Source organism: Podarcis liolepis (genome assembly GCF_965112155.1).
Source record: "Podarcis liolepis genome assembly, chromosome: 1".
NCBI lineage: Eukaryota > Metazoa > Chordata > Lepidosauria > Squamata > Lacertidae > Podarcis > Podarcis liolepis.
In genome coordinates, this window is record NC_139554.1 from 105445126 (window position 1) to 105472774 (window position 27649).

Genomic DNA, 27649 nt, shown 5'->3' on the forward strand with positions numbered 1-27649 from the left:
TCAAAAGTTTATCACCCTATCCTTGACAGCAGGGCTGGGGAAGCTTTTTTCTATCGAAGGGTAATGCCAGCAGCAGGTGGGGCTAGAACAATGCACACAAACTCTTTTGCTGTCTTAAGTGTGTGTGGGGGGGAAGTGTGTGAGTAATGATGATCTTAAGATCATTAACCTCTCTCTCTCTCTCTCTCTCTCTCTCTCTCTCTCTCTCTCACACACACACACACACACACACACACACAGAGAGAGAGAGCCAGAGTCACCCTACACACCACACACAATTCCCTTTACATCCCTTTACATCTATCAATACTATGGGATGTGATACATAAGTAGCAGTCAAGTACAACATTCCTTGTTTTCCTAGAGTGGACATGCAGGGGAATGTTGGGCTCAGCCAGTTGAAAACTTCCTGTTTCCTCGTGGCTGGGTCATACTTCCTTTGCATGTGACCTTACCTGTCCAGGTAACAAAAGGGCAAGTCACGCAGCACACTCTCTCTCTTTGACTTCCTCCATCGTTGGAGCAGCTTTTTAGCTAGAAATGCTCTGTTGGCTGCCAACAGGGAACACTGGGATTATCCCTATATGGGATACATCCACACGTATATACTTTGTAACTAAGTCTGCCTTCAGGGATCCAACTGTGAACTGATGATGTGAGTAAACTAAGCCAAGATTGTGGCGTTTTTATTCTATGAAGAGGGATATAAGGGGACATACCAGGAATCTAATAGTAAGAGGCTTAAACAAGTCTGCAACCTGCTATCTGCTGTGTGTTTAAAAGGGGGAATGTAAAACTCTGCTAAGTAAAGGAACTTGCATGCAAGATAGGAAGAATATTAGAAAACAATATATCCTCTCCTGCCTCCCTAAACATTCCTACAAACACAGTTGCTTCACATCCACATACCTCTCCCCACTTCTTCAATGTAAATTAAAATTTTGTGTATGGGAGAGGGGAGTGGAAGGCAATTTCCACACTAATATTAACATTTAGGCACCCACTCCTTCATTTATATTAAAAGTGTTGGGATTTTTTGTAAACATGTATCTACCAAATGCACTGTGCTCATTTAATACACGAAGATGCCAGGGAAAGGGGCAGAAATAATCACAAGTCAAACAAATCCTGGTTCAATCACTTCTTCAACATCCATCCAAGTCATCTTCTGCCCGAAGTGAGCTTAATGTGAAGGTAACTGCATAAACATGAACACATTACCTTGAGTGCCAACGATCTCCATGTGAAGATGGGCTAAGCCACTCGCTATGGAAAATGTCATCTTGATCATGCCGTTGGCTGTTACAGTGTTGTTGTTTAAGTAGTCAAACAAAGAACCTTGGTCGTGGTATTCTGAGACAAGCCACAGCTGAGTCCAAGTCCCATTATCTGTGGAGAGACATAACTGCATTTAACAATAAGTAGCAGTAGAGCACAGCAACCCTCAAAGGTGAAAATATTTTCTAAAGGTAGTCGTTTTGCAAGGCCCATTTATTTTCGCAACGGAATATTTGGCAATGCAGAACATAAGAAGAGCCCTGCCGAATCAGGCCCAAGGCCCATCTAGTCTTGCATCCTGTTCTCACAGTGACCAGTGAGATGCTTATGGGAAGCCCAAATGCAGGACATGAGTACAAAAGCACTCTGATCCCCATAAAGTGGCATTTAGAGAAAGGCCCACGGCCTCCGACAGTGAGGGAGAACAAAGTGAATATGGCCAGCAGCCTTGGTAGCCTTCCCCTTCTCCACAAATTTTGTCTCATCCTCTTTTGAAGCCATCCAAGCTGGTGGCCATCACAACTTCTTGTGGGAACAAACTTCATGGTTAACTATGCATTGTGTGAAGAAGGACTTTCTTTGGGCTGCCCTGAACCTCTCAATGTTCTGCTTCATTGGATGATCCCAAATTCATGTCCCCAAGTCACTCTTCCTTATACATAAGAGTTGCAAATGTTCTAACCTTTCCTCACAGCAGAATTTCTCCATCCCCCTTTGGTTGCCGTTTTCTGACCCCATTTCAACTCTACAATATCCTTTTTAAGATGAAGCAACCAGAACTGTACACTGTAGGAAAAGTTTAATTCATGCCAGAATGGAATTTCACACTAAAAAGCTGCAATCTCCAACACACTTACTAGGGCATAAGTCCCACTGAATACAGTGGGGGCTCATCTCCAAGTGAACATGCATAGGACTGTGTTGCAAATCTTATTTTGTAAGCCACATAGCAAGGAAATCACTGGTAAAGATCCACTTGTCATTAGAAGAAGAGGAGGAAGTTTCAAGGCTGGACTCTTGAGCTGCCTGCAGCCCATCTGTCTCCTTTGCTTGAGTCCTCAACAGGACCTGAATTGTCATGAGGAATGCCACCTATACTAACCATCAGTTTAGAAAATAGCTTTAAAAATCTGTTGACATGCCCTTTTCTATAGGGCATGTGTGTGATGTCTCCTAAGGTGTTCAAGAGAATGGATGCTAGTTCTGCCCCCACCCCAATAGGAAATTACAGCTACAACTAGCTGCATATTCTAGTAAAGTATCTCAGATAGTTGGGTCAGCAGTCATATGATTGCTGGAAAATGTGAGGCAAGCACCAGCATAGGATTAAAATGTATGAAAGAACAGAAATTACAAATGAGCTCCAAGAGTTCAAGTTTGGAAAACAGATAATATAATAATATTGTGCAAGATTAATAACCATAACGCATAGCACCCTTTAGTAATGGGCACTGTCTTGCACCTCAAGTTGCAATTATTCCACACCTGAATCTGATCAGAGAATTACTTCTATACTCATTATCCCCACAAAGGCAAGCATCCTTGTCCTTTGAAATCAATGGGCTTAACAGCATGCTGCATTGTGAAAGCTATAATGATGTATTAAAAAATGCCAAGTACCACAATGAATGGACTTTAAATGTAACCAAAAATAGACTTTCCGACCTTCCTAAATCTCTTTTCCTTGCCCCACTACAAACATATTTTAATGATGGACACTGATATTTCAACACTTTAGTGAGATTGCTTTATTATGTATTTTAATCCTTTTGTATGTTTAATGTATGTATTTTAGAAATGCTGTGTGATTGGTTTCTATATTTTGTAATATTTCGGCATTCAGAGGTATATAAATTAATAACTAATTATAATTAAACTACCCTCTGCCAAAATCTGGAATGGTACCCTTGTCTTCACACCTGTTTTCTAATTAAGTGGGCTGGTATAAACCATTTAAAATGTTCCCAGCAGAATGCAGAACTACAGTTCTGTGGAAACCAAAGCAATCAAGTCTTGATTCCCATGCTCTTGCATTTAATTTAAATTATATATTTCTATAATTGTTTGGCATCCAATATAGTGTATCTTGCCAGTGTGCTGTAGTGATCAGAGTGCTGGACTGAGAGCGTGGAGAGACAGATTCAAATCCCTGCTCACCCTCTCTCAGACCGACCTACCTCACAGGGCTATTGTGAAGATCAAAGGGGGAACATACGGGATATGCTGCCTTGAGCCCCTTAGAGGAAAGGCAGGATATAAATGTAATAAATAAATAACAAGGAATACCATAAAGACATTAAATTAAAAATCATACGCTCACTCACTGTTAAACACACTGATGAGACACACTAACAGCACCCCAGTGACAAGCACCAAGGGCAGTGCTAAAAGCCACCACCCATGAGAATTAGTGGGCTTGGAACTAAATACAGCACACGGATACAGGGAAAGCCTTTTCTCTTTATAACTACTGAACCTCCATTGGTGAGGGAATCCTGGAAAGTGCCTACAATGAAAATCTCAGGGGTGGGGAGGCTTGTACTGGAGTATAAACAGAGTGGGACTACGCTTGGCATCACATCATCCAAATCATAACAAACCAGGCTTTCTTAAATAATATAACAACACAGGGCTAATCTAGCACAGGGCAAACATTGTGAAATGGCGTGGAAGTACTATACCCTTGTTATCGGCAGCAATAAAACCCAAGATATTTTCATGCCTCAGCATAATGGTCTGGTAGATTTCTGCTTCACGAAACCAAGACCTTTCGTCTCTCGAGGAAAAGATCTTCACAGCCACATCTTCTCCGCACCATTTTCCACGCCAGACTTCGCCGAATCGACCCTTTCCTACTATTTCCTGAAGGACTATTGTTCTTGCAATTGTTCTTTGGACAAGCAGAGGCAAGCCTAACAAAAGAAATACAAGCATTAAAACGTTTTCTTAACCCTCCCTCCAATAATTACCACTGATCTACAACACGTGCAATATATACGCAGAGGCAATCTCCAATTTGTGAAATCCACATCTTCTTGTAATCAGTGGCAAAACTCCCATTGTTTTTGGTACAGCTGGATTGCTCTTTGGTTGCAATCTATCTATCCATCTAATAGCAAACCCAGATGGCAAGTGCCAACAGAATTGGAGCAAAAATGGGCTTTCTGGTACTGAGGAATGCTTGTTGTGGCTATCACACAGCAACAGTTTGTGTGTGTGTGTGTGTGTGTGTGTGTGTAAAAAAATCAATGGGATCTTCTCAGTCAGGAGCAACAAGTCATAGCTGATATCTCATGGTAAGCATAAGGTTATCAGTTGTGGCTGTCTCTAATTTTGTGTTATGCCACGTTCCCTGTGGCAACCATTTTGTGTTATGCCATGCTTTCCTCATAGCAGCTATTTTGTGACTGGTGTCCCCAGCACTCTCTCAAAATTTGAAATATGCCACTGGTCCGAAAAGGTGGGGGACCCCTGCTTTACAGTATGTCATTTTCAAGTGGCATTTCCTGTTTCTACCCAAGGGCAAGAGGACCAACTAGCAGCCCACAGGCATAGTCTCACCTCAGAAGCAAACTTGATCTGGCCCTCCTGAGAGTGACACACTAGAAAAGGAGAATGAATTACCAACAGCAGATTTAACCCTTGATTATTAGATAACTTGGGGGATAATGTCACAACCTTACAGATGGAAAATGAAAGTAGTCCCTGAGAATGACAACGGCGCTCTTCAAAGATATCAAATAACAATGACATGAGTACCATCACTTCTGTTTTGTGAACAATTGATAGATCAGCCCTGTCTAATGCCAAGACTTCAGGACACTCTGCTTGGAAGAAATTAGATTGCAGCCCCAGTGTCTTCACTTCACATAAGGCATGGTGTTAAGCAAGAAGATTAATCTAAATCTACACTTATTTCAAAACAGTTTTAAAGTTTCTGGCTCAGGAAACACTCAGGAATTGTCAGCATAGGCCTGACCTTTGAAGCCAAAACATTTGTCTTTCGCAGACATACAAAGAATAGTCTGGAAATGCTGCAGAGACTTCAGCTACTGCAGCTTGACAAGTCTTCAACCTCTTCCTCATTTGGCTTGCGGTCAGATATTGCTCAGAATATCAAAGATGGTACTTTTTCCCTGGCAAACTTTAGCTCTCAGTGGAGAAACACACAGAATATGCTGAAGTAAATAATATCTCTCAGAGTGGTGAATGGCACTATTTAGCGGGAAGAAACTCCAATGAAAATCCTCATCATTACATATTTTTACATGGCTGTTTATTTGTGTATATTTTAAAATTTTATATATGGATGTTTTATGATGGCCTGTATTTGTAATGCGGTGGCGCTGTGGGTTAAACCTCAGAGCCAAGGGTTGCTGATCAGAAGGTTGGCAGTTCGAATCCCCACGATGGGGTGAGCTCCCGTTGCTCGGTCCCTGCTTCTGCCAACCTAGCAGTTCGAAAGCACGTCAAAGTGCAAGTAGATAAATACCTCCAGCGGGAAGGTAAACGTGTTTCCGTGCGCTGCTCTGGTTCGCCAGAAGTAGCTTAGTCATGCTGGCCACATGACCCAGAAGCTGTACGCCAGCTCCCTTGGCCAATAAAGCGAGATGAATGCTGCAACCCCAGAGTCGGTCACGACTAGACCTAATGGTCAGGGCTCCCTTTACCTTTACCTATTTGTAATGCCTAATAAAGGTTTGGCAAAGTAAGTAAGCAAGCAAGCTAAAGTCAGATGAACATTTCTAAAGCCATCATCACCTTTGAGGGAACTCTTACCTGGAACCTCAGAAGTTTTATCATGCGGGGGGGGGGCACATAATTTTTCCACATAGTACACCAATTCTAAGCAGCAGCCTGCATTTCAGGGTGTTTTTCCCCCATGTTACTTATTTGAATATTCACACATGTGTTGGGAAAGATTAACATTCTCCAGATGGTTTCATGTGCATGCATGTCTTTGATGAAACAGACTGCATGAAACACATCTTGAGAAGCAGGCATGCCTCACTCTAACAGAGAAGCTACACAAAACTGCCCCGGTCATTATGCAATAATGATTCTTAATGTTGCTATGGCCTTCGGTTAATACAATAAACTAGTTGGTTTGCATTTTTAATGTCTAGCTGCGACACCTGTTCTTTGCATAGCTGTAAACACAATGCAGCTGCGTAACAGACACCAGATTAAAAGCAATTTTTCTACTTGCACTTCCAGTTATCAGGAGTATACCTCACCCCCTTCGCTTCCCATTTTCAGGCTCTTCCAGAGAGATTTTTTAGCACTATGCCTCTTGGAATATTACCTTAATCTGCTACACATCATGGGAAATTCCAACAGAATCCACAGCGCACACTCACATACCAGATCCAGAACCTGACGTCGTCATATCATAAATCAGATCTTTGAGAGTCTTCCCTGGGTTCACCAGACTGCATTCCGACAGAGGCTCTTCAATGTTTTGTCTTATTTTCTTCCTGAATCTGCAGTTGTTGCCTTGATGTGTGCACAGAGTCAGCATTAAAGCTATAGACAAGACACATACTGGTACAGTTATAACCACCGTCAGTTCCACAGGGCCCAGCTTTGATTTTCTTGCAGCATCTGGACCTTAAAAAGACACAAACCAAAATCTGTCAAATCTACTATGCTCTCAAAGAAGCATGTAAATGTACTTTTTTTTTTTTTTTACTGGAAGTGACAAGAAGGATTGACATTATATTGAGAAAGTTGAGAACGTGGCTGTCTTGGTTATCGAACTCCATGGTCACATCCATACCGTATGTTTAAAGGGCATGGTTTCCATGAAAAAAACTTGGGAACTGTAGTGTGTTAAAGCAGCTTGGAATTGTAGCTCAGGGGGGGCAAACTACAGTTTGACACGATACGATACAATACGATACAATATGATATCTTTATTATCATTGTCCCATACAGAACAATGAAATTGAAAATCTACATAAGACATTCAAAAACCCCTAAAAACTCTGAAACCCCGTTTTAAAATACAATATACAATAGAGACGCCTTATACTGCTTTTAGAACCAGAATTGCATTTGGGTAGAAACTGTTTCTCAGGCAGCTAGTCCTGGTCTTTATAACCCTATACCTTCTTCCAGAAGGCAGAAACTGAAAGAGATCATTTCCGGGGTGCATACTATCCTGTGCTATCTCTGCAGCTTTCTAATGGCACCTGACAGCATAGATTTGATCTAAGGTGCGAAGAGTGCACCCAATTATTCTCTCTGCAGTCTTTACAACCCTGGACAGCATTGTTTTTCCCCTGGCTGTGCAGTTCCCACACCACACACACAGTATTCTTTGCAGGGGGAGCCACGATTGTTAAAGGGTTATAAATGCTTGATGTGGATTTGACCCAGGTCATTCCAAAGTCTTCACTCCTCATCAACATCAATTCACCAGTGCTTAGACTTCTGCTAAGCACTTTACAAATAATTAAACAGGTATCTCTTTGTCATGCTTTTCCAAAGTGACTGGAATAATCTGACAAGTCCCAGGAGCCTATGGTGCAACTACACACACACATATACATATACATACACACCCACACCCCACAACCAGTATTATCCCAAGTTCCAGAGGGGTGGTGCTGTGGTGGGGAAGGGCCAGAGCATGTGCTTTTCCCCACACAGCCTGGAGGTTGTCGTTTTATGCCAGAAGCACAGAAAAGGTCCAATGCTTCCACTGCAAGTGAAGACATGGGGCCTAGAAGATGTGACACAAAATGGGGGGGAAACAGTTCAAACAAGAGGCAAATGTATAAGAGTCTAGATATGTTCAAAATGGCAACTAATACAAGAGGTCAGTTCTGGTAGTTAATCCTCTGTAAAGTAGGACGCATGTTCACATGGTTAAGTCCTCAAGGAGCCATCCATTCCAAGTCTGCTTTACAGATAAAGAGCCTTAAAGGGGGGGGGGAGCAAGAGTAGGGAAAGTGTTTCATTTCTACTTAGCTGACAATAATGGTTTCTGAATTTGCCTCTATGCCTACAGCTTGGCTTATGGAAACGTTTGTCCTCCTGTTTTGGTGATGCCTATTGGGCCAGCCTATTGACACAGAATTGGCTAAGTGGCCTCTCCCTCTTCTTTGGACAGCTACTGTGCAAATAAATTACACCACAGGTTCACAATGCAAGTCTTTTTTAAACCAGATCAGATAACTACATACATGCAACTAGTGAACATTTCCAGGGGGGCAGGGGCGGGGATTCTATTTCACAGCAGCATAGAACAATCAGAAGAGTGCTTGCTTCTTTTTTTAAAAAGCACAACAAATTAAGGCAGAACAAAGGCAGGGATCAAAAGGACCCGGCTAAAATTTGGCTGCAGAATACAGTGTGATGAGGTGACACCTACTGCCCTCAATTTAGCCAATTTCTTTGTCATGTGCTGCCAAGCACTCAGCTTCTGTAAACAAACCACTCAGTGGGTGGAATGTCATCACTGATAAGCTTATCACCAGAGGTCTGATGGGCATGGGACATGAGCAGAAATCTTCCCACTGACACCTTAGCCCCCTTCATAGGAAGGAGAGTCTGTCCACAAGCTGAAGAGGTAAGGATGCCACACCACTCAACCATGTGTTGAGTGCAGAGGTCTAGGAAAGGGAAATCTACATGCTCCATGTGTGGATGTCAGAGCAGGGCCAAAGAATCTACATGGCTTGAGAGCAGTGGCACAGTTACACTGCTTCCTCACCGCCTTTGCATGAAGGGGGTCCTGTCATGTTTAGAATGTGCTTATCACATGCAGCAACGTATTTAGCCATGGCATTAGTACACCAGATGGGTGCCATGCTGGCATGATCATGCCACATGGGTCAGTGGACACATAGTATGTGTCAACCCGATGTGCCGTGCATGGAATGCTTACCTGGAAAAGCACAATGTGTTTAGAGCTTTGTAAACAAAAACGTAACACTTTTTTAGCCTGGTTAGGATCATTAGGAAAAGAATTGAAAATAAGAACGGCCAATATTATAGGTTGCAGCCACACTTGGAATACTTGCCTACAGTTCTGTTCACCTCACCTCAAAAAGGATATTCAGAAAAAAAGACCCTGGGGTTGAGGCAACTCCATTTTGTGGATAGGTTGCGTGGAATCACGGAGTCATGGAATTGGGAGGGGCCACAATCTTTTGCCCAATGTGGGGCTCAAACCCACGACCCTGAAGTTAAGAGAGCCATGCTTTACCAACTGAGCTATCCCAGGAAGGCTTTTGTAGAAAGAGGCAAATAAGGGGTGATACAATACAGGTGTATAAAACAATGCTTGGTTTGGGGAAAGTGGACGGAGAAATGTTGTTGTTTTTCTCCCTCTCTCATATCGCTAGAACTTGGGGACATCCAATGACACTGAATGGTGGGAGATTAAGAACTGACTTAGTTGGTTTCTAAGGTGCTACTGGAAGGAATTTTTTAAAATTTTCTTTTGACAAAAGGAAGCAATTCCTCGCGCACTGCATAGCTTTTTAAAAATGTATTTTTATTAAAGATTTTCTTGGTTTACAAAGGTTTGTGCAATGTCTCTCTCTTGTCCCCGTCACCCCCCACTCACTGCATAGCTAAATGTTGGAATTTGCTTGCACAAGAGCCAGAAATGGCCACCGATTTGGCCACCTTTTAAAGAGAATTAGGTAAATTCATGGAATATAAGGCTATCAGTGCTTACTGGTCATGGAAGGTATATTACTCTCCCCACACCAGTTCCAGAGGCTATGTGACTCTGAAGACCAGTTGCTAGGGAGTGTCAAAAGACTGCTGTTGTACTCATACCCTGCTTGCAGACTAGTCTGGTCTAACTTGAAGGGCTCTGATGTTCTTACTGTGGGAAGCATATTGTTGAACAACTGCTAAACAAAAGGGGTCTGTAGTTTGATCCATCAGTGGTGGTATTCATCCATAACTGTGTCTATAGTATCCTCAAATATTGCATCAGTGGAGATTACATTTGCACCATGTTAGAAATAATAGCCTTTGCTGCTTCCTTATAGCCCAGGATGTTTACTTGGAAGGAAGGGCCACTTATTTTAATCGGACTTACTTCTGAGTAAACTTGCTTAGGATTTCAGACACCAGTCCCCTGAGAATTGATCAAGAGATAATGCCTCTGTCTGGAGGTGGGTGGGGCGGAAGAAATCCTGGGAAACAGAACGTTCTGTCTATTACACAGAAAATTTATTTTTAACACTACATCGTGATACTCAATGACAGGTCATCAGAGGCAACAAAAGTCTGATGAGGATAAACTTATGAACTACGCTGGAAATACAATAAAAAAGTTAACAGCTCAATAAAGCCAAACTGTGGAATGATCAAAGTCTGGCCAAAACTAAAGGAAAAATTGCACCATCACCATGTTTACAGCTTATGAATTAGGATACATAAAATCTCCTGGTGACTAACTGAGGCCACTAATGGACAACGGTAAACAAAACAGGTCTTGCAGCTCCTATTTAAATACCTACCCAGTTATTTAGGGTTCAAAAACAGAAGCTGTTTATAAATTAACATGCAACCAGATGAGTGATCCAATATCTGCCTGATGGATTTGAAGTACTGAATGAATCACTGACCATGTTCTGCTAATGAAGACCACTTTTAAGCAATGGAATAGGAAATTTGGTTGCTAAGCAGTTGAAAACAGCCCTTTGAAGGGCAAGGTAAATTAAAAGCAACCAATATATGACATAAAGCAATAGTAATCCAATTTCAATTACTAGCAGAAAAACATATTAGTACACAATAGTGCTTTTAACATGCGCATGTTAAAGCAGACCCCTGGCTTGAAGCACTAACTACAAAAGTTTAAGTGAATTTACAAGGTAAGCCTATGCCTGTTTACACAGAAATATCTCAGTGAGACTTGCTCCCTAACAAGTATGTTTAGGGTTGCAGGCGTAGAAGGATATTCTGAAGTTTTACTACAAACCCATTTCTTCACCAAAGCCTGAGATAGCACTTCATTCAGTAGAGGCACTTGGAGGCCCTACTGGAGGATTTTAAGGTTTGGGTAGGTATATCTGGGAGAAGATCTTTCAGGTTACCTGGTCCAAGCCCGATAAGGTTTTTTAAAGGATAAAAATACTACTTGGCCAACTACAGCTCAGCTGACAAAAACACAGGTGTAATTAAACTGCCCAGTACCAGTTTTGTTCTTTGGGAATTAATGCAGTTTCCTGACCCTTTTTAAAGGCAGCCCCATGTGCAACGCACTGCATTAGTCTAAACAGGAAGTGTGGAAAGCATGGGTAATTGTGGCCAAGCTATTCTCGCCCAGGTAAGGTTGCAGCTGGCATATTGGACAAAGATGACAAAAGATCCTCATTCATTTACTTACCTGCCTTCATCTTAAGGTCCCAGGGCAATTTACAACAACAGAAGACCATATACAGTTATAAAAACAGATAAAGCCATTACAATGATAAAATAAGCAACCCCATTCCATATGGAATAATAGAGTAGAAATCCAGTAAAAGAGGTGGGGCCCATGAAACAGAAAACCGTAACGGTCAAAGTCCAGGATAAAGAGGTCCACTTTTAGCATATGGCAATTGCTACGCAGTGAAGATGTTAGCCACACGCCTGTGGAGAGGGAGCCTGACAGTTTAAGGGCTGCCACAAAATGCCCTCTCCTGAGTCACCAGTCTGATGAGCGAGCAATAAAGCATCATCCACATACTGCCAATGCCTCGGACAAATCTCTGGTTGAGCTATCCCAGTTGCTTCATGTAGATGTTAAAACAGCATGGGATAAATAACAGAACCCAGCAGAATTCAAAAGCATGACTGTCAAGGGTCGAGCAGTAATCTCCCAGTGCCATCTTTTGGAAACAGTCATCCAGACAGGAATGGAACTGCTGTCAAGCAATGCCTTCCACACCTAACCTATTCAGAAGGATTTCATGGCTCATGGTGTCAAAAGCCATTGAGAAGTCGAGGAGAATCAACAAGGCAGCACTTCCTTACACCAAGTCAGACAGTTGTCCCATCTAGCTCCTTATTGAAGCTCACTAAATGTGGTTCCCCAGGTTTCAGACAGGGGCCATTGTCAGCACTACCTGGAGATGTCAGGGATTGAACCAGGGACCTTCTGCAGGCAAGGCAAATGCTCTACCACTGAGCTATCTATGGACCTTCCCCAACAGGTTCCCTGCCCCTGGTTCAAACAGCATCATTCTGTAGGGTATCGCTTGCAACATCATACAGGAGAGGAGGGAAGATGAAGGGGCTACTAGGAGTAATGGGGAGATTTTCCACTAATGCGCATTTAAAAGGCGTTGGGCTTTTAAAGAGACACACAGAGCTTCTAACATCAAGCTATGCATGCTTACTTGGAATGTTTACTAAGTCATAAAGAGCAAAGGAAGCCCCCTTGTACCGAATCAGTCTGCTTTGCTGAGCTAAATTGACCAATGGTCCTTCCAGGTGGCTCAACCCAAGGCAACCATGGCCAGAAGCTGAATGCTCCCAGCTTCATGCATGTGGTACCCTGATACTCAGTAAGCAAGTTTGGAGCAAATATTTGGTGATGCTACCAGTCTGGGTAATTAAATATTACTTTTATGAAATACTGGCCTGGTTCAGCATACAAAGCAGGTGCCAAGGCTCTCATCAATGAACAACACACTTGCCTGTTTTTCATGTTCATCAAAACAGAACTTTCAGAGGGGTTGCCTGTGCTTGAGCAAAGGCCACAGCATATCTGAAGTTTATCAGAAGAGGACTCTTTGCTTAGCTTCAGTAACATGTACACACAATCCCTGCCGCTGCAAAACAGTTGACCAGGCAAACTACATGGTTATGGAGCAATTTGGGAGTTGCTCCTGAGCAAACATTCATAAACTAGTTTCACAGGTATCCAAAGGATTTTGAATCCCAGCATTTTCCTCACCAGACAACGGCTGCATTCAGAAAGAAAGACAAATAACGCTTTGGCATTACATCTGAACACAAGTTAGGTTACAAAACATGGTTTGTGAGGGGGTGGGTAAACCAGGGTGTGAGGTATAAACCATGGGTTGGACTCATGTTTTCGGAACTGAACTAACGGAACCTTGTCAATCTGGATATGGATGAACAGGCTTGTCAGTGACAGGCCTCTCTGTTAACCCTAATCAGAAATGGGGTGGGTGTGTGTGTACGTGGGCTTTAAGGCAAATATTTTAAATAACAAATAAACAAATGGGACCCAGTTTTAATTTAATGTGACCACTTCCCAAGGCATTATCTTCACTGTAACATACTGAATTAACAGTTATTCTTTCTGCCTAATTAACCTTGGGAATGACAGCTGCATCCAGAAGTGGATGTAAGAATTTTAATATACATTGGTACCTCGGGTTACATGCGCTTCAGGTTACATACGCTTCAGGTTACAGACTCCGCTAACGCAGAAATATTACCTCGGGTTAAGAACATTGCTTCAGGATGAGAACAGAAATCATGCAGCGGCAGCGGGAGGCCCCATTAGCTAAAGTGGTGCTTCAGGTTAAGAACAGTTTCAGGTTAAGAACAGACCTCCAGAACGAATTAAGTTCTTAACCCGAGGTACCACTGTAATTCTCCAAACCACTGCTAAAAAATAAAAAAATCATGAATTACTGTTGCCAGGATCCAGCGTTAATTTCTGGCTTCCCCATAATTATGTATTTGAGCTGATGAACTTATTTTGTACCACACTAGATGCTTAAGTCTCAGCCCCATCCAAATTCAAAGATTCACAACCTGTGCTAACTTCCCAGCCATCTGTGTGGCTATTGCATGCGACCAACTACGGTGTCGGGTGTCTTGAGCTACAGAGGACGGACTTCTCTGCCAGAATCTCTGAGATGCTGGAATTCATAACAGCAACTCAAGGGCATGGTGAACTGTGCTATAGGAACTGGCCTCTGCCCAATCTTCTAGCCTCTTGCATTATTTCAACTGCTCCAAAAAGACAGCAGATCTAGCTCTCTAGGTCTCCACAGCTTCGCTCTCTGCTAAGATAGCGAGCAACAAATCAGGCTGCCCATTCTTTACTAAGATCAGACCAACGTAAGGCAGATTAGTGCTATAAACCAGAGAGGAGGCAAACAGTTTGCTACACATGTGATTATTCTAATCTGATTGGTGGAATCCCGTTTACTTGTATCGGGAAGATGTTCTATATAAAAAGAGTCCCCAGACGTTGTTGGACTACAACTCCCATCATCCCTGAGCTCTGGCCTTGCTAGCTAGGGGTGATGGGAATTGTAGTCCAACCACATCTGGGCACCCACAGGTTGAGAAAGACTGCCTTATACTATGTCAGACCCCTGGCCCATCCAGCCCAATATTATTTGGATGGCTGCAGCTTTCAAAGGAGTAAGTCTTTCTTCTTAGCCTGCTCCCTTTTTTGTTTTAGCTGGAGAGGCCAGGGATTGATTATTGGGCTCTAACCAGTCAAAGCACGCACACACTGCCACTGTGCAATATCCCCTCCATGCTTTAAGAAGCATCAAAAGGAAAGGTTAGCATCATCAGCATCTCTAGTCTCCCACACTGACCAGGTAAATCCTCCACAATGAAAAGAAAGATTAAAGCAGATCCTTTATGGAACAGCACAGTACGCAAATGGCTTTGGTGAAAACTGCTTGCTTGCAAGCAAATAGCGCCAGTCACACAAAACTATTATCAAGTTTTATCTCTAAAGGCAAGGAAAAACACACACTTCACAGTTTTCTATCAGCTTTAAACATAGCATAGCTTAAAAACCCAACACCACTCCACCACACAAAAAGGCTCTCAAATGGAATCACCTCCTCTCAACTGTGAATGTTGGTTTCATTGGAAACATTTCCTTTCCCTACTGCTGTTATGAATTCAGCCTCTCGAAAAATATCTTGCAGCTGCTGTGCAGCATTGCTTTATATTAATGCTATTTTCTAGAGCCTGGTGGCATAGGAACATTAACCATCCTGTTGGTCTTTCCTCAGAAGCAAACCCCATTGAGCTTAATGGGTCTTACTGTTAAGATAATCCTATACCTGATTCCATTGAGTTCAGCAGGGCTGACTTCCGTGTAGATTGCGAGAGAAGAGAGAGAGAAGGATCTCTTTCTGGATCTCAATACCTTCTTAGCATAGCTTGTAGATAACGTACTGAAGCCACAGAGAGCTATTTATTCTGCAACATATATAGAAGTAAAAGAAGCAGACCACACTTTATGCTAACAGTTTGCCTTGACAGACCACTATAAGAGACGGGAGAACTGTAATGAACAACACTGAAAGGTGTTGAGCCGCCACACATTATTTAGGCATATAAATACATCTGTTTTTGATGTAATCTGTTCCAATACATCTATTTTTAGTGCAGTTTTCAATCTCACTTCTTCACATTTTTTCATACCTTTTGGGGCTGCTGGGGTGCTTTATTTTATTTTTATCAGAATTTTAAAATTTTTGTTATTATCATCCTAGCAGAAGCGTGCAAGCAGCAGAACACCAGAGGTAATGGGGCAGCTCATCGGCCAGGAGTTCCCAATTGGTCTTGCCAATTCAGCAATTTATCCCAAAATGGTTTATTCTTAATAGGAAGCTGGAGTCACATGCCCCCGCTCTTAAAAAACATTTAGTTCTCCTGGATCCAATTGTACTTACTTCCAGAATTGCATACCAGTTCAGGTTGGGATATGCCACCATCACCTGCTGGAAGACCTGCATAATTCTGGGAGTTGTAGTCCAGGACGAAGCGAACTGTATTGCAGCAACATCTCAATGGCACCACATTGACTATCCCTGACTTAGGGGTGAGCGGCATCTATATGCTCTGTAATATACAAGTGTTACTACCTATCTCTCTAAAAAGTGCTCTAAAAAGCCTTGGCTTCGGAAACCACTTATTTCACAGATCAACACAACACAGGGGTCACACAAATGTCAGAAACTGGCAGCATAAGGAGCTAATAATTAAGGCTGCCCCCCCAACCCCCGGTTGATGAACATGAAATATTCATGTGGCGATATTCAGTGCTGTTTTTCTAGAAAAAGAGGAGCCAGAACTCTCCATGAACGCCTCCCTTGTTCTCTTATAATGGCAATGGTGTCCACCTGAGAGGTGCCGGAACTGAGTTCCGGCTAAACAAAAGACCTGGCGAGAGTCAGCATTGGTCATTGGTTGCATCCATTGAATTCACACCCAGAGTGTGACTTAATCGTACTTCACTCACAGTGGAGAATAACCATTACCACACACCTTGGGGCTTGGACACTGAACCATGGCTGATGGATCACCCTTCATTTTTGGTCAGTTAAATTAAATAAAGTATGGTGTGATCATAGCCGATCCAAGTTCAGAAGCTGAACTTGGAACCCATTTAAGCTGAACCCATGTTTAAGGACAGATGTCCTATATTCCATGGTAACTAATATCACAACAGAAGTACTCTGTAATACATGCACACAAACACACCCATACTCTATGTCCCATATACCGTATTTTTCGCTCTATAGGAAGCACTTTCTCCCCTCCAAAAATTAAGGGGCAATGTGTGTGCGTCCTATGGAGCGAATGCAGGCTCCGTGGCTTCAGCGATAGCAACACGAAGCCTCTGAAGCGCTCCCTTCGTGCTCCGGAGGCTTCGCATTGCTTTCGCTGAAGCCTGGAGAGCGAGAGGGGTCGGTGCACACCGATCCCTCTCACTCTCCGGGCCTCAGGGATAGCTGCCTGAAGCCTTTTGAGCGGAGTGCAAGTTCCCGCTGCGCTCCGCAGGCTTCGGGTTCCTTTTGCTGAAGCCGGGAGAGCAAGACTCTCCTGGCTTCAGCAGAAAGGGAGAGCTGCGCAGTGCCCCTTCAGCCAAGCGGGAGGAGAAATGGAAGGAGCTCCGTTTCTCCTGCTGCTTCGCTGAAGGGGCGCTGAGCAGAGAGGGGGAGAATTTTTTTTCTTGTTCTCCCCCTCTAAAACAAGGTGCGTCCTATGGTCTGGGGCGTCCTATAGAGCGAAAAATATGGTATCTGAATTGTTCACCAGTTTCATGTTGCTAGTCTCCCTCTGCTGGTTGGAATGTGAAACGTCAGGCTGAATGACAGGCTAACCAACTCCGCCTTTTTTTTTCTGGGGCAGTCATGGCCCAGAGGGTTGCCCCACACTCCAGCGTCTCAGTCATAATCTCATGGCCACAGTGAAGTCCAGCCACCCAAAGGCAGGGCAGCCCTCCGATTTCTATGCATCTTAATTCACCCTACCATGAGGCAACACAAGATTCTACACAGAATTCCAGGCAGACCACAAACCACCTTGTTACTACCGCAAGGAAAAAGGAAACCCTCTCCTGTGACAAAGCAACAGTTAAAGCTGAAGCAAGAAATCAACAATAATTAAACATTAACAGCAAAATAAACACAGTATGAAAATGAAACACCCAGAGATGTTCTATCAAATGTGCCTCTGCACAATCGCACTTCAAAGCTGCCCTCAGCAACGGTTCTTTGGAAGCGAATCGCGTTTTGGAGCAAGGAGCACTTCTTCATGTAAAATCCCTCTGTGCTCAAGGCAGGAGGCAGAGAGCAATCGTAACCCCCACCCCAATTTGCAAAGGGGATAGGATTCGGCAGAGATCACAGAACTGTAGAGTTGGAAGGGACCACGAGGCACATCTAGTCCAATGCCCCACAATGCAGGAATCTTTTGCCAAAGTGGGGCTCAATCCTGAGATTAAGAGTCTCATGCTGTACTGACGGAGCTATCCTAGCCAGCACACGACTCCAAAGCTCCCCAACCTCTGCATTTGTGTGTGTGTGTGTGTGTGTGTGTGTGTGTGTGTTCCTTGTGTTTACTGAGATTTTATATTAACTGTACACTGCTTAGATGTTTTAGATGAGTCAGTAGTATATGATTACTTTTATAGATAGATAGATAATTAAATAAATAAGACCCCGACCGTTGCATTAGCAGTGGCAGAACCACAGTGCTTTATTTCTATGACTATGAATCAGGCTTTCCAAAGTTGGAGGCAGCTTCCTCCAGATGTTGCTAGATTAGGACTCCCATCATCCCTGACCATTGGGCCACATTGGCTTGGGCTGGCGGGAGGTAGAAATCAACCACACCTGTAAGGCGCCACACCTTGGGGAAGGTTGATGTAAATGCTAGTACAGTGGTACCTCTGGTTACGTACTTAATTCGTTCCGGAGGTCCGTTCTTAACCTGAAACTGTTCTTAACCTGAAGCACCACTTTAGCTAATGGGGCCTCCCGCTGCTGCCGCGCCGCCGGAGCACGATTTCTGTTCTCATCCTGAAGCAAAGTTCTTAACCCGAGGTACTATTTCTGGGTTAGCGGAGTCTGGGTTAGCTATTTTCCTTTAATACTTCATTTACAATCTTGTTGCCTAAGAGAGAGAGCGCGTCTCTCTCTCTCTCTCTCTCTCTCTCTCTCTCTCTCTCTCACACACACACACACACACGAATGACTGAAAAAGGTCAAAGTCAAGTTTTAAGTTAAATAATCTTTATAGCTACAGCACTTTATTATAATCATTTATAGAAATGGCTGCTGTGCTACATTAATTCTCTAAAGTGCTACTAAAGTTCACAGATTTGCCTAGAGGGATGTGACTGGGCGGGGGGCACAAAAAACTCACGAGCTCCGTAGAAGTGGGGCTAAAGAGCTAGAATTACTGCAATACAACTAATCCAGAAAGTGGCAGCTAGACTAGCGACTGAGAGCAGCTGACAGGACCATATAACACTGGTCCTAACAGATCTGCACTGGCTCCCAATATGTTTCTGAGCATAATTCAAAGTGTTGGTGCTGACCTTTAAAGCCCTAAATGGCTTCAGCCCAGTATACCTGAAGAAGCATCTCCACCCACATTGTTCAGTCCACACGCCAAGGGTTCTGGAAGAGGGAATATCACCAGGTGCTACTTTCAAGCTGAAATTCCCTGTTTTGCACAACTATTAAAGGTGTGGGAGCCCTGCTGCCTATGACATCTGGCCACCCTTTTATCAAGGCAAGAACAAAAATCCAAAATCTTGCCTTGAACAATTGACAGGAATTTCCAGGAAAGAAAAAAAGAAAAAAGTTGTATCTCTAATCATTCATTTGGCAGGTTTCAAATTTGTACTAACAGATTTCGCGAAATAGTGTTTTAACAAACAAAAAACCCCACAATTTGGTTTTACTCTAACACACTGCTCAACCCTATGCACACTGACTAGGAAGCAAGTTTCATTGGGTTCAATGGGAAGCCCTCCCAGCTAAGCATAGGATAGTAGCAGATTTCTTTACCCTAACAAGCATAGCTTACCTGTGGGCAGGTGAATGGTGATGTTGTTGCAGAAATCTGTATAGCAGCATTCTGTCTTGGTTATGTTCTTAGAACTGTGGCAGAAGATTTGTGCTTTCAGTTGTGGTAGGGAGACACACGCCTTTATTACTTCTTGTCTACCGTTTTTTGTTAGCATGACAGAAGCCCAGCATGCGCCCTCAGTTTCACAGGTGAAGTTTGTTTTTTCACACAACTGGCACACGCACGTTAGACCTGAAAAGATAATTAATCATTGGGTGAACACCACCAAGTAAAACCAAGTTTGTGCTGGTTGAGTTGCACATGGAGAGGAGATAAAAGTTTAGTATTCTAACTAGAAGCTTTTTGTTAGAGATTGTAGGACAAGACCTGCCAAGAAAAACAAATAACTTGTTTATGTATGCTACAACAGTGGCAAGAGTCTTGATAGCACAAGGATGGAAGAATAAGGAAATCCCAAGGAAAGAACAGTGGCAAGAAAAATTGATGAGCTATGCAGAACTGGCCAAATTGACATACAAACTGCAGGACAAGGACAACTGTGACTTTAAGGAAGAATGGGAGCTTTTCACAAATTATCTAAAAAGACAACAAAATGAACTGGACTCCTTGGCAGGTTTTGAATAAACATACACAAATTTATTGGTTTATAACATGATAGATAGATAATTAAGGATATATACAATTTTATAACATGCAGAGAATAATATGTCCAGAGGAAATCAGAGAGAGGAGGTGAGGTGGGAGGGGGGAGGGAGGGATGGATGGAAGGGGGGAAGGGGGGAAAACGATGTCTGTGATTATATGGTTTGACAATTTGTTATGTTGAAATTGCTCAATAAAAATATTTTTTTAAAAAGTTTAGTATTCTTTAAAAAATTGAAAAGTTCACGATCTTGATGAAAATCAGTTTTTGAGCTTTACTCAAAATTCTAAATGTTGTATCTTTATTCAAACACTGGCTTACTTCCATTTTAAGACTCTTGAATGTGAACCCCATGCTACTTGCTCTGTGGTCCCAGTATGTGGCATGCATTGAAACACTTTGGGCTGGTTGAATTTAAAACAAATATAGAAGGTTGCATTCAGACAGCACTTTATTCCATTTTTCTGATGTTTCCTTACCTGATCATTTCCATGTTTTGTGTGATCTTTCACATGACATAAAAGCCATTTCTTAAACACTAGCAGAAATGAGTAGAAGTTTAGTGCTCATTTCCCTGTTATTTGCTTACAGAAATAAATATGTATTTGCAACTTGGTTACACCAGAAAATTACAAGGCTTTTGCACTGTAATGTCTTGTGATGGGGCTGAGAGTGGTATTCTGGCACGTAGTTCTTTCTCACCATTTAGTGTGACATGGGAGTGTAACGATCAAAAAGCCACAGTCCTGTAATGCAACAGGTAATGTTGTCTAAAAGCAACATTAGAACCTGTGATGGAAGCACTAGCATTGTAATCAGGAAAACTATTGCAACCATCTCCACGTCACAATGCACTCCAAGTTCATTGATTGCCTTACCATGGTTGTGCAGTCCGTTGCAGACTAAAGGATCATCACTCCCACCCCTTCCTTTCTGGGGCACAAACTCTCCCAGATAGGCCTAACATAGTTAATCACTGAATCAGCAGTAATGTTCCCCATAGTTCGGGGAAAGTACCCACTTAATCACAGACTTTAAAACCAGCCTAGTTTTTGTGCCGGTGGTTTTTTCCATGCATGAACTGTGTGCACTGCGTTGTTTGCCGAGCCCTGACTTTTGAATTTAGACTCCACAGAAGTATTAGTAACTAAGCAGATTTATTGACAAACTCTACACAGCTCCCCAGAAGGGTTCTTAACACAGCCCCATTGCAGCAGGGTTTTTCCAAGCCAGTTGGGAGAGGGATATCTGTGTTGCCCTTAAGGGAACAGTGTAAAGCCAGTTCACTATATTCCAGGGATGGGCAACTTCTGGCTTTCCAGATGTTGCTGGCCTCTCGCCATCACTTGATCATTGGTCATGGGGGCTGAAGCTGACGGGAGTTGGAGTCCAACAACATCTGAAAGGGCAGAGGCTGCATCAGAGTACAATGCACGGATGTTATTAAGCAGCTGCCGGACTATCATACATGGCTGGTGAGTTGCATTCCTCATGGTGGGTCACAGATTGTACAGTCCTAGTCTAAAGCTGTTGAGGAGGATTGGCTTTCTTCAAAGCAGTTCAGACGATGTCCCTTTAAATAAGGAAAGGAAAACCTATACCCGCATCAACCCAATACTGTATTATTTTGCTTTCAGTCATCACTAAATTGACCCTACAAAGAGATGCTCTGTGCCAGCTTTACATCATGGGAAAGATATGCTTGGCTCATAAACTGAGGGTAACAGTACATTCCAGTGTAAGCAGGCAATCCTGTTTTATTATTATTATTATTATTATTATTATTATTATTATTATTATTATTATTATTCTGTGATTCCTCACAAATAATTGCCCTCAACCTCTCTAATTTACTGAATGGTCCCTACCCAGACAAACATAACATCAGTGCCAATAACCCTCATGATGCAAAAAGTTTTTCAGCATCTGTACCAAATACTTTATTCCTAGAATTAGAGTATTTTTGCATTATGCATCAAGCCAATACTTGAGTTATAATGCAGAACATGCCTTTTAAATCTAGTTAAATACAAACACAAACACGCTTGCTTGATGACTGCAGTTACACCTGCTGAGAATTGAATCTGTTTTCCATCAGTACAGTTCTAATAGTCCTTTGGGGAAAGGATGTGTGTGTGTGTGTGTGTGTGTGTGTGTGTGCGCGCATGCAGCTTGTTTAACTGGGTCCTTTCAAGTTAAATTGAGGTATATTTTCAAAATTGCATTTTGCTCTGTGTGCGCTCTATATTTAAACCAAATCCTGTCTTCCTAAAAGCATATAATTTTCCATAGCCTTTTAAAGTTATTCAGTGTATTTTAGTGACTATTTGCCACTAAATATTTGCCTGAATGAAACTACCATTCATGAATTTGTTAGCTGTAATGAACAAATAAAATTACTCAGACCTTTTTGTTGCCAAGGTGAAGACAGAAAAGGAAAATGCTTATTTTGTATGGAACACAAAAGGGGGTCTATAACAAGCTGTTGTTATGTGGAGTGCTTAAGGATTCCTGCTAGCCAGCCATGCCCTTTCACAGGTACTGCACTGTCCCTTCTCTCACCTCAACTCTCGAATTATGCAACCACCCACTGACCATGCTCAGTCATTAATGGCAAGTTCCTCTCTTCAGCACCCCCTCCCCCAAAAAGATGTTTCATACTTCAGCAAACTTTACTGTCCTTCTCTTTCACCCGCCCTTCAACCATACATGCTGTAGAAGTGGGAACCCAGACAATCTAGCAAATGCATGTAGGGCAGGGCAGGTCCTGCTATCATGTTCCTGTTCTTCCCTATGCACATTCACTAAAACATTCCTGCCCCCATCCCATTTTGGAACATCCATTTTAAAAACATTCTGTGGACAAAACTTACTGGGAACAATTGCTGAGATCGCTAGGCTGTTTTGGCTTCTTAGAATAAAGAGTTAACTTCACCGACACAGTATTTTTATTATTATTGCTGACCTGCACCTGATTCCGGCTCCTGGCAGGTGAGCACACTTTCCTGTCACCTGTGCGACATGGTTGACAAGACACACAAGCAATTTGAAAACCAAATTTGGTTGTCAGTCTTGTCCTTTATCCCATTCTCCCATCGGGCTATCCAGCTTTTCTTTCATAAGCACCAAGCACACTTTCATTCAAACATTCTTCCATCACCTTTGTGGAGTGGGGGATAGTGGTGGTTCAAGATGCAAAACTGCTCTGGAGACTGACCGGGGATTGGAAGAAGCTGTGTGTGTACACACCCTCACACCTAGGTAGAACAGTTTTCAACGGAGCCTATCCGAATGACCATCCACTTTGCAATCCAGCATTATCATTTACACAGATGAGCTGTGTATGCCTCTGCCTGAACAGGCTAGACTATTGCTTATAAAAGTCCGCAATGTGCCTTTTAATCTTTAAACTAAAAACGTGGTCTTAAATAAGAAGACATTTGCTAGTTTTTGCCCAGAAGGTCTACAGATAAGCTTAATGGATTTTGAAAGGACATCTCATAGTAACTCGGCTCGTGTCATATGCTTGTTTGCCGCATTTTTCTATACCATGATTTATTGGTTGGCAAAAGCACTTCTATTTTAGTCTCATCTCTCTCTCCATAAAACAACAATATTTTTCACATGCAAAATGACTCATGCCTATTCCCATATCATTTGCCATTCAACTTATCTCCTCTCCTCCAACATATGAGACTGAAATAGCTATTCATATTTTTCTATTCTGGCACCCAAAAGCCAGTTAGATTGCAAAACATTACTGAACAGGTTACTGTGATCTTCCATTCATTAAACTGATTCTGAAAGCTCCTTGTTTATTATCTATTGGGCAGAACAGTGTGTACAAGCCTGATTTCTATGGGGTCCAAACACCTATAGAATAGTGGGTGCATTGTTAGGGTAAGAGCCTGAGGGAACTGTGAGGTTACTTTGGTAAATGAAGTGCATTTAAAGACTCTCACGGCTTAATAATAACATAAAAAGCATTATTGCAGATGCAGCTGGATCCTGTTAGGTGCATCCATTGGTTGCACATTTGTATCCAAAACTGAAAGAGAAAAACATTTTGCTTTACCATCCGCATCTGATCTAAAGCAAAGAAAATATATTAACCAGGATTGGGCAGACGTGATTGTAGGCATGTTGATCCTACCAACTTAAAAGACTGGGCAGGTCAAGTGACACTCTTGCAGTTGTTTTAAACTTCTGCAAGACTTTGGACCTCCTGAGGCATGAGCATATACTGCAAACATTAAAACAGATGGCTAGCAAAGTGTTCTGGTCTGGAAACAAAGGAGGTGAGACTATGTTAATCTAATCATGTTTATTCTGGCATGTGCCTCATATAGCTTCAAACCCTTGGACTTTTTTATTTTTCTTGCTTTACCAAAGTCAACTCAAGGGTCATATTAAACAGCAATAAATACAGGGCAGTGCTCTGTTTTGCTCTTTCCTCTCTTCAACCTTTCCTAGGCAATTTTCCCCACATCGAGACTGTCTCTCAGATATGTGCAGTGCATCAAAGGCCTGCTTTGGCATCAGTGATCTTACTTTCTATGTTATTTTTTTTCTTTATATTCTGAATTACAAATGGCTGAACATGTAAGGAATCTGGATTTGCCACTGAATTTACCCTCAACAAGGGGTCAAGGCTTTGATGAAGATACGATACAATATGTGGTAACTTCAAAACATCTGCATGTCATATTCACAGCTTATATTTTTAAAACATCATAGAAGTACTATCTTTAAAATAAACACGACCCAGTAATGAGTGAAGTTGTCCATAGAGGCACATTATTACCAAAAGCAGCCTATTCTGGCATCCAATTATGTCCAGGTATGTATTCCCTTCTGCACTAACGGGAGGTGAGGAGAACACAAAAAGTTGTCAACATAAATGGCAATAAATGGAGTGGGTGAAAAGAACCAAATTATGCCAGTGCTTCTCCATCTTCACTGGCTGCCAGTCTGTTTGCAGGACCAATTCAAATTCTAAGGACCACTTCTTCCCATATAGGCACCTTCCCCATTTACATGCATTCTATTTGCGAGTGACCACACACAGGTCTGGTGCTGGGTACCTGGAAATGGGGACCACTCGGTCAACCAACCCCACTGTCCCTGCAACTCACATGAGCCAGAAAGGTAGTGGAACTGGCATAGCTGACAGGTGGGGAAGCCTCTTCTCCAGGTGTCAGCTGGGCTGGTCAACCAAGCCTCACTGTGCCCCCAGCTCATAAGGAGATGCTCCCCAGAGCCCAAAGAGGTCCTTTGGGTGGGTCTCCTCCCTAGCCATGCTCCTCATTTACAGGCCCTGGACCGTAACTCCCCCATAAATGGAAAGTCACCTGTATATCCCTATAGCAGTAGTAGCCAACCACCAGAGATGCAGGGTGCTGTATCCAAAATTCCTGGAGAGCACCATGTTGGCTATCACTGATGTACCTGGATCTGGAGGTCATCTTCAGAGGCTCTTCTCCAGGTGCCTCTGCCAAATAAGGTGTGACAGGCAGCTACAGGAGAAAGGGCTTTTTCATTGGTAGTGCCCTGGTTTATGGGATGTCCAAGCCAAAAGAATGGCTTGTAAATGGGTTTGTTTACAGTCCAGAGAACATTAAATTATTAATGAGCCGTGCAACTTACACCAGTTTTATTCCCAGAAATCCCATGGAATTTGTATCTCCCGGTATATAGTAAACTTGCAATTTATGTGAGGGTTATATTCCAGGGAAGGCGCCTAAAGGCGAAATCATGTATAATCAAAACCCATTGGATTAAATGGCAGGTGGGATTGCCCAAGCTATGTTTCCCAGAACATTGCTCCCTTTCTTCCCCATGAAAATAAACTACTTTTTTTGTCACGTGCACAAAGCTGAAGCATGCAAGTTAAATGCACGTAAATAGTGGGCTTACTGTAGATTGGTAATATTTGGACTGTATACTTTTATTCTTCTGTTATGAATGCTACATGGTAGAAGTGCCATGTTCACTGATGTTGCTCATCACACCATCAAAATAAATGCTGATGTGCCAGTTACTATATTCCCAGTTATGTAAATATACAAAATTTTAAGACAAAAGAACCAAGAGTTATTCAAAAAGTAAGTTTGAAGCCCCTGTATTTGCACTCAACAATAAAAGTCAATGGACTCGTATTTTCTCGTACGATGCCTCCGTATCATAACAACTTGGACTGAACCCATCCTACCTAATAGCTTTTGACTGGTTATTCCGTTTAAAACCTAATTGACCCAGTTCCTGAATGTATACATTGATTATAATTAAATGCACTAAGCTCCTTAACATCCCTGAAAAAATAATAATTAAGACACATCAGCTACAAGCAGCTGTCAACACTATATGGACAATAGACTGAGGAAAGTGGAGGGAGTATGAATTATATATTTGATTTGGGGGGGAAAGGAGAAGTTATATATAATGGGAAATATTATGAATGAATAGATGTGAACCCCTGGTCTCTTGGAAGCAAAAAAAGAAAAAAGCAGGGAGAAAACAGACTTGGTATTCCAGTTGAATTATGCAATTAACTATCTGGAGAACACATGCTTGTCACGTACATTTATGCGCAGGCTTGCTTTCTGGACTTTACATGGCACCTCAAATTTTAAAATACAGTGGTACCTCGGGTTAAGTACTTAATTCGTTCCGGAGGTCTGTTCTTAACCTGAAACTGTTCTTAACCTGAAGCACCACTTTAGCTAATGGGGCTTCCTGCTGCCGCCACGCCGCCGGAACCCGATTTCTGCTCTCATCCTGAAGCAAAGTTCTTAAACTGGAGCACTATTTCTGGGTTAGCGGAGTCTGTAACCTGAAGCGTATGTAACCTGAAGCGTATGTAACCTGAAGCGTATGTAACTTGAGGTACCACTGTAATATGAATTTGAACACACAGAATAAAGCTAAGTGACCATGAGAAAAGGGTATTGTACAACCAGTGCTGATACTTAGAATGCACCTATCTCAGTGTAACCAGGGTCCTCTATAACCAGGGATGGGGAACCTGTGGCCCTCCACAACTCCCATCATCTCTGGCCACTGGCCATGAGGGCTGATACAAGTTGTAGTTTAACAACATCTGGAGGGCCACATGTTCCCTATCTCTGCTCTAACCCCTCACACACATACATACCAAACTGCATTCAAACCCTCCCCACAATTTTTTTTTACTGGAATTGTGTCTGCCTCAGACGCCTTGCATTAGAAGTGGCACACATCATAATTATTTATAAAGGATTTTGCTCTTACTTCTACCACTGTTGACACGCAAGCATCTACACTGCACAAACACTTTGGGTCATATAAACATTCATGTCATGCACCACAGTAATTAAACCTAGTACTTATCGTCTCTATACAATACAAGTGTGGAATCTGATATTAGGTTGAAAATATTCAGCATGTTTTGGCTAT

General features: G+C 42.4%; 1 protein-coding gene across 5 annotated transcripts in view; it reads right to left on the reverse strand.

The window, feature by feature from the left end:
• ACVR1C (activin A receptor type 1C) overlaps nucleotides 1-27649 on the reverse strand; it is a 43798-nt gene that overhangs the window by 11494 nt on the left and 4655 nt on the right. The window contains exons 2-5 of one of the 5 annotated variants that reach the window (XM_083494444.1): nucleotides 19570-19803; nucleotides 6643-6888; nucleotides 3960-4190; nucleotides 1222-1389 (exon numbers count right to left, since the gene is read on the reverse strand). In XM_083494444.1, coding sequence (XP_083350570.1) covers nucleotides 1222-1389; nucleotides 3960-4190; nucleotides 6643-6888; nucleotides 19570-19803 — 879 coding nt within the window. Of the gene's footprint in view, nucleotides 1-1221; nucleotides 1390-3959; nucleotides 4191-6642; nucleotides 6912-10342; nucleotides 10362-15305; nucleotides 15331-19452; nucleotides 19804-27649 lie in introns of those variants that run through there. The other 4 variants (XM_083494447.1, XM_083494446.1, XM_083494448.1 and 1 more) reach the window with 4 other exon arrangements.